This window comes from Trachemys scripta, chromosome 11, assembly GCF_013100865.1.
Source record: "Trachemys scripta elegans isolate TJP31775 chromosome 11, CAS_Tse_1.0, whole genome shotgun sequence".
In the NCBI taxonomy this organism is placed as follows: Eukaryota; Metazoa; Chordata; order Testudines; family Emydidae; genus Trachemys; species Trachemys scripta.
Window position 1 is genome coordinate 33768958 of NC_048308.1, and position 13694 is coordinate 33782651.

Consider the following 13694-nt stretch of genomic DNA (forward strand, 5'->3'; position numbering starts at 1 on the left):
GTAAGTCTACACTGCATTTTAAAACCTGCAGCAGTGAATCTCAGAGCCCGCGTCTACAGACTTGGGCTCACGCTATGGCACAAAAACATTGTGGCTCAGCTGGAGCTCCAGCTCTGAAACCCAGCCCATCCCCTGGCTTCAGAACCTGAGCTCCAGCCCAAACCCAAACATCTGTGCAACAGTTTTTAGCACCATAGTCCTATCCCAAGTCTGTAGACCTGGTCTCTGAGATCACTGCAGTGAGTTTTAAAACAGAATAGACATAAGGGACTGTCTGCATTCCCGTGATAACTAGAAAACATCTCACTCTGGCTATTCCCCCTCCCTGCCTTGACATGCCACTTGCACCAAGAGTTGGGCTAGTTCTGATGGTGCTACATCTATTAGAGATTCCCCATTCCAGGGGGAGATAGGGTAAATTGCTGTTCCTTTTGCACCTCTTGAGTGGCACAAAGGAAACTGCGGGCAAGAATCTGCCTTAGGGATTTTAAGAATTCTATCCCTTCCATTACACTTCAGCTTATTCTCATTGTTAGCCAATATGTTTAAATTGTCAATCACTGCTATTAACATGGTAGTTAAGCTAGAGATCAGATTCTCTAAGCCCATCATACATTTTCATGGTCTGCATTTCCCAGACATTTCTTCATAAGTAAAATGAGTTGTCTTTTGTGAATCAAACCTATTCTTACTGCCATTGGCATTTTAAGATTAGTCATTCCTCTGGCCCAATATGTTGCATGTGGGATATCATCTTATTTCGTAACAGAAAGCTTTATGTCTGTACCTCAAGGCCAGTTTTCCTCTTAGCATAGTTTTATTCTGCTAGAGGCATAGTCAATATTCCTTCACGAGTAAATTTACTGTGGGACAAAAGGTCAAAAAATGACCAGTTATGTCTATCTGTATAGTTTCAGAGTAGCAGCCGTGTTAGTCTGTATCCGCAAAAAGAACAGGAGTACTTGTGGCACCTTAGAGACTAACAAATTTATTAGAGCATAAACTTTCGTGGGCTACTGCCCACTTCTTCGGATGCATATAGAATGGAACATTGAGGAGATATATATACACACATGCAGAGAGCATGAACAGGTGGGAGTTGTCTTACCAACTCTGAGAGGTCAATTAAGTAAGTGAAAAAAAACTTTTGAAGTGATCATCAAGATAGCCCAGTACAGACAGTTTGATAAGAAGTGTGAGAATACTTACAAGGGGAGATAGATTCAATGTTTGTAATGGCTCACCTTATTCAATCCTAAGTTGATCGTATGTAGTTTGCATATCAATTCAGCAGTCTCTCGTTGGAGTCTGCTTTTGAAGTTTTTCTGTTGTAAGATAGCCACCCGCAGGTCTGTCATTGAATGACCAGACAGGTTAAAGTGTTCTCCCACTGGTTTTTGAGTATTATGATTCCTGATGTCAGATTTGTGTCCATTAATTCTTTTGCGTAGAGACTGTCCGGTTTGGCCAATGTACATGGCAGAGAGGCATTGCTGGCACATGATGGCATATATCATATTCGTAGATGTGCAGGTGAACGAGCCCCTGATGGTATGGCTGATGTGATTAGGTCCGATGATGATGTCACTTAAATAGATATGTGGACAGAGTTGGCATCGGGCTTTGTTACAAGGATAGGTTCCTAGGTCAGTGTTTTTGTTCAGAGATATGTGGTTGCTGGTGAGTATTTGCTTTAGGTTGGGGGGTTGTCTGTAAGCGAGGACAGGTCTGTCTCCCAAGATCTGTGAGAGTGAGGGATCATCTTTCAGGATCGGTTGTAGATCTTGGATGATGCACTGGAGAGGTTTTAGTTGGGGGCTGAAGGTGACAGCTAGTGGTGTTCTGTTATTTTCTTTGTTGGGCCTGTCTTGTAGGAGGTGACTTCTGGGTACTCGTCTGGCTTTGTCAATCTGTTTTTTCACTTCCGCAGGTGGGTATTGTAGTTTTAAGAATGCTTGATAGAGATCTTGTAGGTGCTTGTCTCTATCCGAGGGATTGGAGCAAATGCGGTTATATCTTAGAGCTTGGCTGTAGACAATGGATCGTGTGGTGTGTCCTGGATGGAAGCTGGAGGCATGTAGGTAAGTGTAGCGGTCAGTAGGTTTCCGGTATAGGGTGGTATTTATGTGACCATCGCTTATTAGCACAGTAGTGTCCAGGAAATGGACCGCTTGTGTGGATTGATCTAGGCTGAGGTTGATGGTGGGATGGAAATTATTGAAATCATGGTGGAATTCCTCAAGGGCTTCTTTTCCATGGGTCCGGATGATGAAGATGTCATCAATGTAGCGCAAGTAGAGTAGGGGCATTAGGGGACGAGAGCTAAGGAAGTGTTGTTCTAAGTCAGCCATAAAAATGTTGGCATACTGTGGGGCCATGCGGGTACCCATAGCAGTGCCGCTGACTTGAAGGTATATATTGTCCCCAAATGTGAAATAGTTGTGGGTGAGGACAAAGTCACAAAGTTCAGCCACCAGGTTAGCTGTGACATTATCGGGGATACTGTTCCTGATAGCTTGTAGTCCATCTTTGTGTGGAATATTGGTGTAGAGGGCTTCTACGTCCATAGTGGCCAGGATGGTGTTTTCTGGAAGATCACCAATGGATTGTAGTTTCCTCAGGAAGTCAGTGGTGTCTCAAAGATAGCTGGGAGTGCTGGTAGCAAAGGGCCTGAGGAGAGAGTCCACATAACCAGACAAGCCTGATGTTAGGGTACCAATGCCTGAGATGATGGGGTGTCCAGGATTTTCAGGTTTATGGATCTTGGGTAGCAAATAGAATACCCCTGGCCGGGGTTCTAGGCATGTGTCTGTACAGATTTGTTCCTGTGCTTTGTCAGGGAGTTTTTTTAGCAGATTCTTTTTAGTCGTTTCTTTAGGTAATCCTCAGTAGGATCAGAGGATAATGGCCTGTAGAATGTGGTGTTAGAGAGCTGTCTAGCAGCTTCTTGGTCATATTCCAATTTATTCATGATGATGACAGCACCTCCTTTGTCAGCCTTTTGACTATGATGTCAGAGTTGTTTCTGAGGCTGTAGATGGCGTTGTGTTCAGCATGGCTGAGGTTATGGGGCATGTGATGTTGCTTTTCTATCTGTATGAAGCACACCAGAAATGCAATTTTACCCATGAATGCCCACAAAGAATAGATATTTTTGGTTTTGCTTACAGATATGAGTATTCTCTGTTCCCCTTACTCCTGTCAGCCTTTAGACCAAAGACAGATATTGCGATATATTGTTTGGGAGATACCAAAGAAGAAAAGTCTGCTAATTCCAAACAGTACATTCCAATCTCTTTTGCTTCCATTAGAATTTTCCACAAATAGTTCTTCATCTTGATGATAGAATTTGGACTTTAACTTAATATTGGGCTGGATTGTGCAACCCTTACTCACCCTGATGAGCACTTATTTTAAAAATTATCCTAATTCTGACAATGGGGCTGCTTGGTTGAGTAAGTGCTTGTCAGTAGGAGTAAGAGTTGCACAATCTAGCATTTTTGCTCATGTGCCGTTTCACCAATTGATAGCTTTAAAGGGCTGAATTTTGAACATCTTTGTGGGTATCTAAAAATCGTCTCTCTACTTTTATTTACTTTGGGATTTAACTTGATTATGTTTGTTATTCAGTAATGAAACTTTAAGTGCAATAGAACATGGATCCATTTATATCACCAGAGAATTTGACTTAGTAATCCTCTCTCATACACACACACACACACACACAGCTTGGTGGTCTCCCTCCACTTCTCAAAATCAAAATGTAATAGCAGCATACTGTACTGAGTTCTCATGTTACTAACATTTAATTACTTCAACAAATTGCAGTGTAGTAGTTGAATAAATTAGTATCCTATGAAGTATCATAAATAATTAATATCAGAACATATGGACAAATAAATTTTGTTGATTTAGTGTCCTTGTAATTTTTTCATGGTATTTGTTCAGTTATTTGCAAATGTATAAAATTTGGTAATCCACAGAGGGTTTCCCAATCATTTGTATGGCTTAACAAGATTCTACTGTACTATTGCTTTGCTGTTTCTCCAAAGAAATGCGTCTTCTAGACCTCTTAGAAAATCTTTTGTTTGTCAAAAACATTATTTTTGCTTTTTCCCCTAGTTCTAAAATGATAAGATATTTCTCCTAAAATTATGTTTGTGGTTTCCATGTTATGGTTACATTAATTTCCTTTAAAACACAAACGTTCATATTATTTTGTACACTTAAATTTAGATTTAAATGGTTTTTTTATGTGGTGATTAAACACATTTTTTCAGTAAATTCACCTCACTTCCTCCCCCCCACCCCCAACCCCTTTCTCTTTATAAACAGGTCATTTTTACTTTTTGGAAGGTCAAAATGATGCTCTGCTGTGTGGCAATAGTTCAGATGCAGGGTAAGAAAATGTTTCATTAAATTTTATGGTCTTTTATGAAAACAGTTATATGTATAGATATAACTTAAGAAAACTCAAGCAGACAACCCACTGCAGTGTCTTCCACAGTTTATTATTTCAAATCAACAAAGTTTCTGGAGTATGATACTGGATTTCTGAGTATCAGCATCAACATGACTTGAACTTGCAATGGTCCTATCTAAGTGCATCAGGCTAGCCTCTTTCCCTAAAAGCAGGCATTCAAATACTTGGAGAATAAACATTTGCTGCCATCTGGCTGAGTAGTGTCCTTATTATCAGCCATGCCAGTGGACACTCTTTTGCAATTCCACAGGAGATGTGCTGACAGCTGACAAGCTTGTGAGAATCAAGAGCTTGAATGGGAAGGATAGTTTATTATAAATGTGATTATTAAAGCATTGAAGCGTTCTTAGAAAATAACATACTTTTTTTCTTTTCTAATTAGTTTTGTCTTAGTTAACCTTACAGCATCCTTTATTGGATTGTTTTGTAGCGTAAAATTTTAGCTGAGACTAATTTAATCTTGAGTAAGTGACTGAATGTTGGCAACTCATACTCCTGAACATTTCTATGGTGTACAGTAATGTGTAATGATTTGGAGTATCTATTTAAAATAGCATTTCTTCTTTTGTAGTCAATGTCCAGAAGGATATATATGTGTAAAAGCTGGTAGAAACCCCAACTATGGCTACACAAGCTTTGACACATTCAGCTGGGCATTTTTGTCACTCTTTCGACTGATGACTCAGGACTTTTGGGAGAATCTTTATCAGCTGGTGAGGATCCACTAAAATAAACACTATTACTATTACTACTAGAACAACTACAACATAGCATTTACATAGTGCTTTTCATCCACATATCCCTGAGAATGCTTGGGGCTGGAACCATCTTTGTGTTTTGTGTTTCTGTACTACCTAGCACAGTAGGGATCTGGTGGATGACTGAGGCTCTTAGGTTATACTGCATGAGAATAATTGTGAATAATCAAGAATAACTGTATTAAGGTGGGTAAAGTATCTATCTATCGTTACCCAAATTGACAAAGTATATTGTACAAACACAATCAGTGAATACTAGAGTCATGTTTGGCTCCCAGTCCAGTGTTCTGTATGTCACTAGACCATGCTTCCTCCTTAAGGGGCACATCCTGTCTCTAACCTCCTTGGGTGTGGAAGGATAAGGTGTGACCAGTGGGCCTTCTACTATGTAGATCTACAGGATAAAACCCCAGTTTAGGGGGAGAGCTGTGGCAGCTGACATTACTACAGCCTCTAGTTTGTAGAAGAAGTTGTGAAGCAGCTGAGCTGCAGAATCTTATTTACCTTGAACCCAGTAGAGATTCTTCTGCAAAGCCCATTTAACTCTAGTTTTGCACTTGTGAGCAGATTATGACCCATATGAATGATCTAAATTCAGTTGTGTCAACACAAGCTCTTATTATAATAGAATTGTGCATTACTAAATTATAATGTATAGAGACTATGTAGTAACTTTAAAAAACTGATAAAGCTATTTATTTCTTTTTTACCCAGACGCTACGGGCTGCTGGCAAAACATACATGATATTTTTCGTTCTGGTGATTTTCCTGGGCTCTTTCTATCTGATTAACTTGATCCTGGCTGTGGTTGCCATGGCCTATGAAGAACAGAATCAAGCAACCATGGAAGAAGCAGAGCAGAAGGAGGCAGAATTTCAGCAGATGCTTGAACAGCTGAAAAAACAACAAGAAGAAGCTCAGGTACCTTTGTAATCCAAAACTGCTCCTTTAGTGCAAGACTGTGCCCTGGTCCTTTTCAGCCGCACATGAGAATAAACCCCGCCCCTTCACAGTAGTAAATTACTTCCCCCACACAAACACAGCCCCTGAACAAGGGTGAGCAATAGAGAAATGATGACTCTGCTCTACTCCTTGCTCAGGCCTAAATGATCAGTTCAGTCTGTTGATTAGTAACAAATCTGGTAAAGAACACTGAGCTGAGACACTGGAGATTGAAGTCTCAGGTGGAGATGTGAAAAAAACACTGGTTCTGCTACATGAATTATTTACAGTTAAATGACTTTTCATTACATTTCTTGAATGTAACTCAGGACAAATATTTTGCTGTGAAAATGGCAAGATTGAGCAGAAAATTACAATAGAGATTCAGGCCAAAAGAAAACTTACTTATTTTATGGGCAGTTCTCCCCACTAGAGTAGTGTTGCATCACTTGGAATCAGATTGGAAAAAAGGCATACATTTTAAACGGTGAGAGTAATTAGCACTGGAACAATTTAGCAGGGGTCATATTGGATTCTCCATCACTGACAATTTTAAAATCAAGACTGGATGTCTTGATTCAAGAAATTATTTTGGGGAAGTTCTATGGCCTGTGTTATATAGGAGGTCCGACTAGCTGATCACAATGGTCTCTTCTAGCCTTAGAATCCATGAACCTTTGGGTCCTACTTTGAAGCCTCTTTCCTCTTTTTGAAGCCCCTCACACTTCCTAATGGACTAGTTGGTTGACTAACATCATACTCCTGGCCAATGGCTAGCTAAAGCTGGAGTTGATCTGTATCTTCCTAGTACATGTCTGGCTAAAGACCACCCAAGCTGTGCCTTCTAGCAACATCTGGTGCTGACTGCAGCTTTAAAAAACGCATTATTTAGTAAAATTCTCTACCGATGTTTGAGACTATAAGCAGCACCAGGGCAGTTGTGGAACATAGTTTAACTCAATTCTATGAAGACCACTTACTGGAATGATGTCACTGGACATTGCTAGTCCATTAAGGAGTTGGAAAGTATCCATATGTGCAAAGGACCCAGCAAGGTGGTTTAAGGAAACGTTATCCCCTGTTACTGCAGATTTTTTTTCTTTTATATTTTCTTTTCTCTACATTCTTTCTTTGACTACATTCCCTGAACTTTGTATAGTTTGTCTGCTGGTTAAGATTCATTGCAAAAATGCTATATTGTTCCTTCTTCTTTAATCCAACAAAAACATAATTGTTCACCTGTGGCTCCAGTGATGCAGTTTTCTTCTGGACTGTTCTACTCCCTGTCAGGTTCAGGCTAGAATATCAGGGCCATTTTTGGTCTGGATTGCAGTGGACTGGTGAATTATTGTTCCTTACACATTGACAAAAAGGTGCTTTGTGAAATATGCTATGATTTATGAAGTGGGTTCAGTGCTTCACTTTCACAGACATCACATTTCACTCACTTTAAAAAAAAATTAAAAATATTAGTGTTGTACATTTTAACTGTGTTTAACTTTGTGACAAAACAGGCAGCAGCAGCAGCGGCAGTAGCAGCTGATTCAAGAGAGTTCAGCGGAGTAGGTGGGGTAGGAGGGTTCTCTGAAAGTTCTTCTGAAGCATCGAAGTTGAGTTCAAAGAGTGCTAAAGAGAGAAGGAACAGAAGGAAGAAGAGAAAACAGAAGGAGCAGTCTGAAGGAGAGGAGAAAGATGAGGAAGATTTTCACAAATCTGGATCAGAAGATAGCATCAGAAGGAAAGGTTTCCGATTCTCCATTGAAGGGAACAGGCTGACATATGAAAAGAGGTTCTCTTCTCCACATCAGGTACAGTGGTATTATCCATTAAACTGTGTCTTTATTGCATCATAATCTGTTTGTCATGGAGAGTGCAGTAATGGTAAGGTCACATCCTTATTCCTGCAGAAGGTGTCACAGGATCTTTAATGTAATTTCAAACGGTCAGGATTTTTTGTTAAACGCTTGCAGTGAAATATGAAGCTGTTAGAATTAGAGAGATTTTGTTTTTCATTGCAAATTAAAAAAAATAAACCCACCTGAATGAAAAATGTGTCACTTCTCACATTTCTTTCTTGAAAATGGGCCCATTTACTTGTGAAAATGGGTGCATTCAGAGTGAATAGTGGTTTCAAGATTTTGCATGTTCGTAATCTGAAATATCACATTTCCAATGACAAAGCAGCCATTTAATGAACTTCACAAAAAACAAAATATGAGGGACACAAAGTCACTTCACACGGCAAAAATTTCCATGTGAAATTTTTCATGTGAAAAGTGTTCATTAGTTTCAGGACCTTGGTTTTATGTCTCAAAAAAAGATAGCAGTCCCAGTAGCAAAGTGCCACTTGCCTCTCTCCTGTGGCATTGGCACAATGGTGACTGAAAGAGAAGAGTGCCATCTACAGAATTCACAGCACACTTCCTTCAGCAGCTGTCTTTTATGCAGAGGTCTTGGATCCCAACACTGACCCAGCTCAAGCATGTTTAGTATGTGAGATCAGATAGGATAACCACACAAAGTCGTATCGCTCCAGCAATATAGGCTATGTCTACACTTATGGCACTATGTAAAGTACAGACACTGCATGCTCCCCAGCACAGGTATAAATAGCAGTGTAGATGATAAGGCATTGCTTAGATGAGTAGAGTAAAGACATGCCAGAACTTTATGATATATACTCTACATACTCTTTACATGCCCCAACAGTGCCTCTCGCCATCTACACTGCTATTTTTAGCAGTGTAGTGTCCCCCTGCCTCCCTTCAGGCAGAGCCTTTCATTGCCATGTGGAGCTTCACACTGAAGTGTGTTCCAGCCTCCTTTTCACTGCAGCAGTTAGTCACATGTACCCTACATACTGCCGTAAGTGTAGACAAGGCCAGAGTGTTTCTAATTAAATCATAATAAAGGATGACCGTATGTAATCATTCAAGTCAAGAGGAGTATTCATAGGAGTAAAGTTACACAAATGCTTGAATGGTTTTAGGACTGGAGCTTAATTTGAGGTCGGATCCTGAAAAGACTCATGCATATGAGTAATTAACTCACACGAGTAGCCCCATCAAATTCAATGGGACTACTCACACAAGTAAATTTATTTATATGCACATATGTTTTTGCAAGATGACCCTTGTTTAAGGAAATGCAAACAAAAAAACCCTCTGAGAACTCCTTGCAGGATTGGGGCCTAAATGAATAATATCTAGGAAAATATTTACATTTTTTAAGCTAACTCATATTTGTTGGCTGTCTGTCAGTACAAAGTAGGGCCCAAGAAATTTGCAAAAAAATTTATGTAGCCAAGCGTACAGACCAACACAAAGCAGGAATAAATAAGAGTCTAGCTTCAGTTTTATTAATTTATGAACAGCATTCAATAAAATATGCAGAGAGTTAGAGGAAGCAATTTCATTAAACAGCATCTTTTACTATAATTAAACTGATTGATTTTATTTTTCTAAGTGGAAAAGTAACTATGGGCAGTGGCAATCACTTGTGTGCTCTCTTTGATTAATTTTACTCTCAAGCCACCTAAAAGTGTGTGTGTGTGCACGCGTGTGTGCAATAGTCTCTTTCTTTGTCTATGAAATAAATTTTTAGAACATATTAACTTTGTATTTGTCCATATGAAAACATTTTTTAAGAATTTTCAGCTAATAATTATATAATTTTCTTTTCATACAGTCTTTGCTGAGCATTCGTGGCTCCCTGTTTTCCCCAAGGCGCAGCAGCAGAACGAGTCTTTTCAGCTTCCGAGGTCGAGCAAAGGATGTAGGATCAGAAAATGACTTTGCGGATGATGAACATAGCACTTTTGAAGACAATGAGAGTAGAAGAGGTTCTCTCTTTGTTCCACATAGACATGGTGAACGGCGCAACAGTAACATTAGTCAGGCCAGTAGGTCATCCAGGATGGTACCAGTGCTTCCAGCAAATGGGAAAATGCACAGCACTGTAGATTGCAATGGAGTGGTTTCTTTAGTTGGTGGACCTCCGGCTCTCACGTCACCTGGACAGCTTCTCCCAGAGGTGATCATTGCCAGCAGTGGCTGTTTTATGAATGTAAGGAAGTTTCTAATAGGCAAGGTGGCCTCTTCTTACTACACAGGCCTGTGTTTCTACAAAATGAAATCACTTGGGAATGATTTCTGGTTGGTCAAGCTGTGAATGATCCTGCATATTTTAACACCTCCACAAATGACACAAGCTAAAAACTGAAATTTGTTTCCCAATCTCTAATTAAATACCTGAAAATACTTGTTAATACACTAGGCATTAACAAGATAAAATAGTAAATAATGTAATTAGCAAAATGTATGGCTTTATTATATATCAAGGCAGTCAGTACATTTTCACTGAAGATTTAATTGGGAAGTTCTGCATTCCTATATCAGATGGATGTCAAAAATTACAAGAATGATAAATGGGTTATATATAATTAATGGAATAAATTAAGCCATGGTATAACTCCCATTAACTCCACATACCCCTGTCAATAGAATACTGTGTTTATCTTGAATGGGTGTGATGGTACTACTCTCAGTCAGTTCAAGATTCTTACAGGTTAATTTTTTGTATAAATTTCAATGTGATTAGACATTATTTGTCCTTTGATTTTGGTTTGAAAATTTAGGTATAGGCTTACTGTATAGATTTTCAATCTAAATGAAGAATCAACCCAAGAAAATATGCACACCTCACTTGTGCCCACAGCTGCCTGTCTGTGTAGGCTGTGCGGATACAGATTTATGAAAAGATATTCCCACATATTTAGAAAGATATTTATAAAAAAGCTCAGTGCCAAATTCTGTGGATCTTTTTTCAAATTTACAAATAGTTAAATCCAATGTGAGAAAGACGTGCAAATTGAATTTCTGGGCCCTGAATCAGCAAAGTATATAAGCACATGCCTAACTTTAAGCACACAAATAGTCACATTGAAGTCAATGTGGCTATTCACATGCTTAAAGTTAGGCATGTGCTTAAATTTTTAATGTAATTGAGACTTAAATGAAATCAGTATACTGGGGATATGAACCTACATGTCCCTCATTTTCCTGGAAACTCACTACATTTTTATAGAATCTATATAGCGTTTGCTTATTAAATCAACACACATGGTGATAGTCTATTTTATCAGCATTTTATTTTCAGGGCACCACAACAGAAACAGAATTAAGAAAGAGACGGACAAGTTCTTACCATGTTTCTATGGATTTCCTGGCAGAGCCCAGTGCAAGGCAAAGAGCAATGAGTTTAGCCAGCATACTCACAAACACAATGGAAGGTATGTAGCATGGTATGTTTGATATGAGTAAGTATAAATAGTATAAATACCTGGTCAGAGAAAAACTCTGCAACACTTGACTTGTTCACCTGGAAGTGTATATGGGAAGGGATGGTCTTGTGGCTAAAGCACAGTACAGTGAGTTAGGAGACTAGGCTTCTACTCCTGACTCTGTCACAGAATTCCTGTTTGACTTTGGGGAAGTGACTGAGGATCGGTCTTCTCTACGGATTTTTGTTGACATAGGTGTCAGTCAGGGTGTGAAGAGGTGTGATCCATGACTGACATAGTTGTGCTGGCAGACGTCCTTAGTGTAGATGAAGCTATACTGGCAAAGCTGGTGACTGGTATAGCTTGTTTTACTCATGGTGGTGATTTTATTATATCAGTACAAAGTGTCCACATCAGGAGTGTATTGACATTATAGTATACCATTTTTCCTGTACCAGTAAAGTGCTCCTGGTGTAGACATGGTCTAGGGCTGTGTCAGTGCTAGATTTTTTACATAAAATTTCCCACCATTACTCTCACAAATACAATTCAATTGGGAGGCAGCAATGGTAGGAATGCTAGCTAGAGCAGCCACTGGTGTTCTAGCTGCCAAGTAACCCAACCCTGCTCAGATCAGGTCTGTTTTCAGTGCCTACACTAATATTCCCACCATTTCTACCTCTTGTGGAGCCACATTGATAATAGCATCAGCAGGTCCTTAGAACTTCTTGCCTTCAGGAGCAGCAGCTGTCTTTTCTGTTGAGATCTTGGATCCCAACACTGACCCAGCTCAAACATGTTTAGTATGTGAGATCATATTGGATAACAACACAAAGTCGTATCACTCCAACAATATAGGCTGTGTCTAAACTTACAGCACTATGTAGAGTACAGACACCGCATGCTCCCCGGCAAGGTATAAATAGCACTGTAGATGATGAGGCATTGCTTAGATGAGTGGAGTAAAGACATGCCAGAATTTTATGGTATATACTCTACATACTATCTACATGACCCAAAGGTGCCTCTCACCATCTACACTGCTATTTTTAGCATTGTAGTGTCCCTCTGCCTCCCTTCTGCCAGAGCCTTTAATTGCCATGTGAAGCTACACACTGAAGTGTGTTCACAGCCTCCTTTTCACTTCAGCGGTTAGTCACATGTACCCTACATGCTGCCATAAGTGTACACAAGGCCATAGTGTTTCTAATTAAATCATAATAAAGGATGACTGTATGTAATCATTCAAGTCAAGAGGAGTGTTCACATGAGTAAAGTTACACAAATACTTGAATGGTTTTAGGATTGGAGCTTAATTTGAGGTCGGCTCCTGAAAAGACTCATGCATATGAGTAAATTTACTCACATGAGTAGTCCCATCAAGGATCTTTTTTCCTTCCACACAGTGAACCCACTTTAGATAATAAACAATAAACAAAAAATTAACTGCTTCATAGCTAAAGGTCAAGTTGTAAGTCTTCTATAAACTTGTTTTAATTGGTTTTGTTACCACCTTGAGGCTCTTGGCACCAGCTTTCACCTTGGGTAGCAGTGCAAAATAGCATCTGAAAATCAGAAGATCGTAACTAAAACAAAACATCACCACATCACCCCTCTTACAGTAAAGTGCAAAAGTACGTCTCTCATGCATCTCAAGACCACAAGGGCAAAGGAAAGATTTTATCTGCCAAGAGGACAAGGTTAAGGGCATATTTATGTCTCTTGGTTCTTGTCTAGAGACAAACAGGCAAGAATCCCACTTGTACAGATGCTGATAGCAACTGGGTTCCCCTGGTTTCATCCAAAAGAATACTATCAAACAAGCAGATGAGGTGCCCACTCATGCAGTCAGTGATAATCACCAGGTACTTCTACTCTTGTCATAGAAATACTACTTCAAGTGATCAGGGAGGTTTTCACCCTCAGCCATGACAGCCATTGGATATAAAATAAAAGAACAGCATGAGCTAAGTGACCCTGTCTCTGACTCTCAAGTGCAAATAAAATCCCTCAAAAATTATTTAATTAGTTTGATTTCTATGGAGAAACAGTCATGGATCCTTCTCTTGTATTCTTGTACTCTGATACTTCCATCCATTTCTGTTGGGATAATTGGTGGATAACAAGGGCAGTGATAGCGTGTAATGGTTCCTTACAATCTGGGTCCTGAATCTCTCCAATTCTGACATTGATAGGGCCAATCTAGCTATTAGATATGGAAAACAGTCTC

The 13694-nt window shown here is 39.5% G+C and overlaps 1 protein-coding gene across 5 annotated transcripts in view; it reads left to right on the top strand.

The window, feature by feature from the left end:
* Positions 1-13694, top strand: part of LOC117884840 (sodium channel protein type 2 subunit alpha) — a 127614-nt gene that overhangs the window by 40388 nt on the left and 73532 nt on the right. For all 5 annotated transcript variants that reach the window (XM_034785698.1, XM_034785700.1, XM_034785702.1 and 2 more), the window contains exons 8-13: positions 4336-4399; positions 5055-5196; positions 5956-6162; positions 7698-7991; positions 9871-10215; positions 11341-11473. In XM_034785698.1, coding sequence (XP_034641589.1) covers positions 4336-4399; positions 5055-5196; positions 5956-6162; positions 7698-7991; positions 9871-10215; positions 11341-11473 — 1185 coding nt within the window. The remainder of the gene's footprint in view (positions 1-4335; positions 4400-5054; positions 5197-5955; positions 6163-7697; positions 7992-9870; positions 10216-11340; positions 11474-13694) is intronic.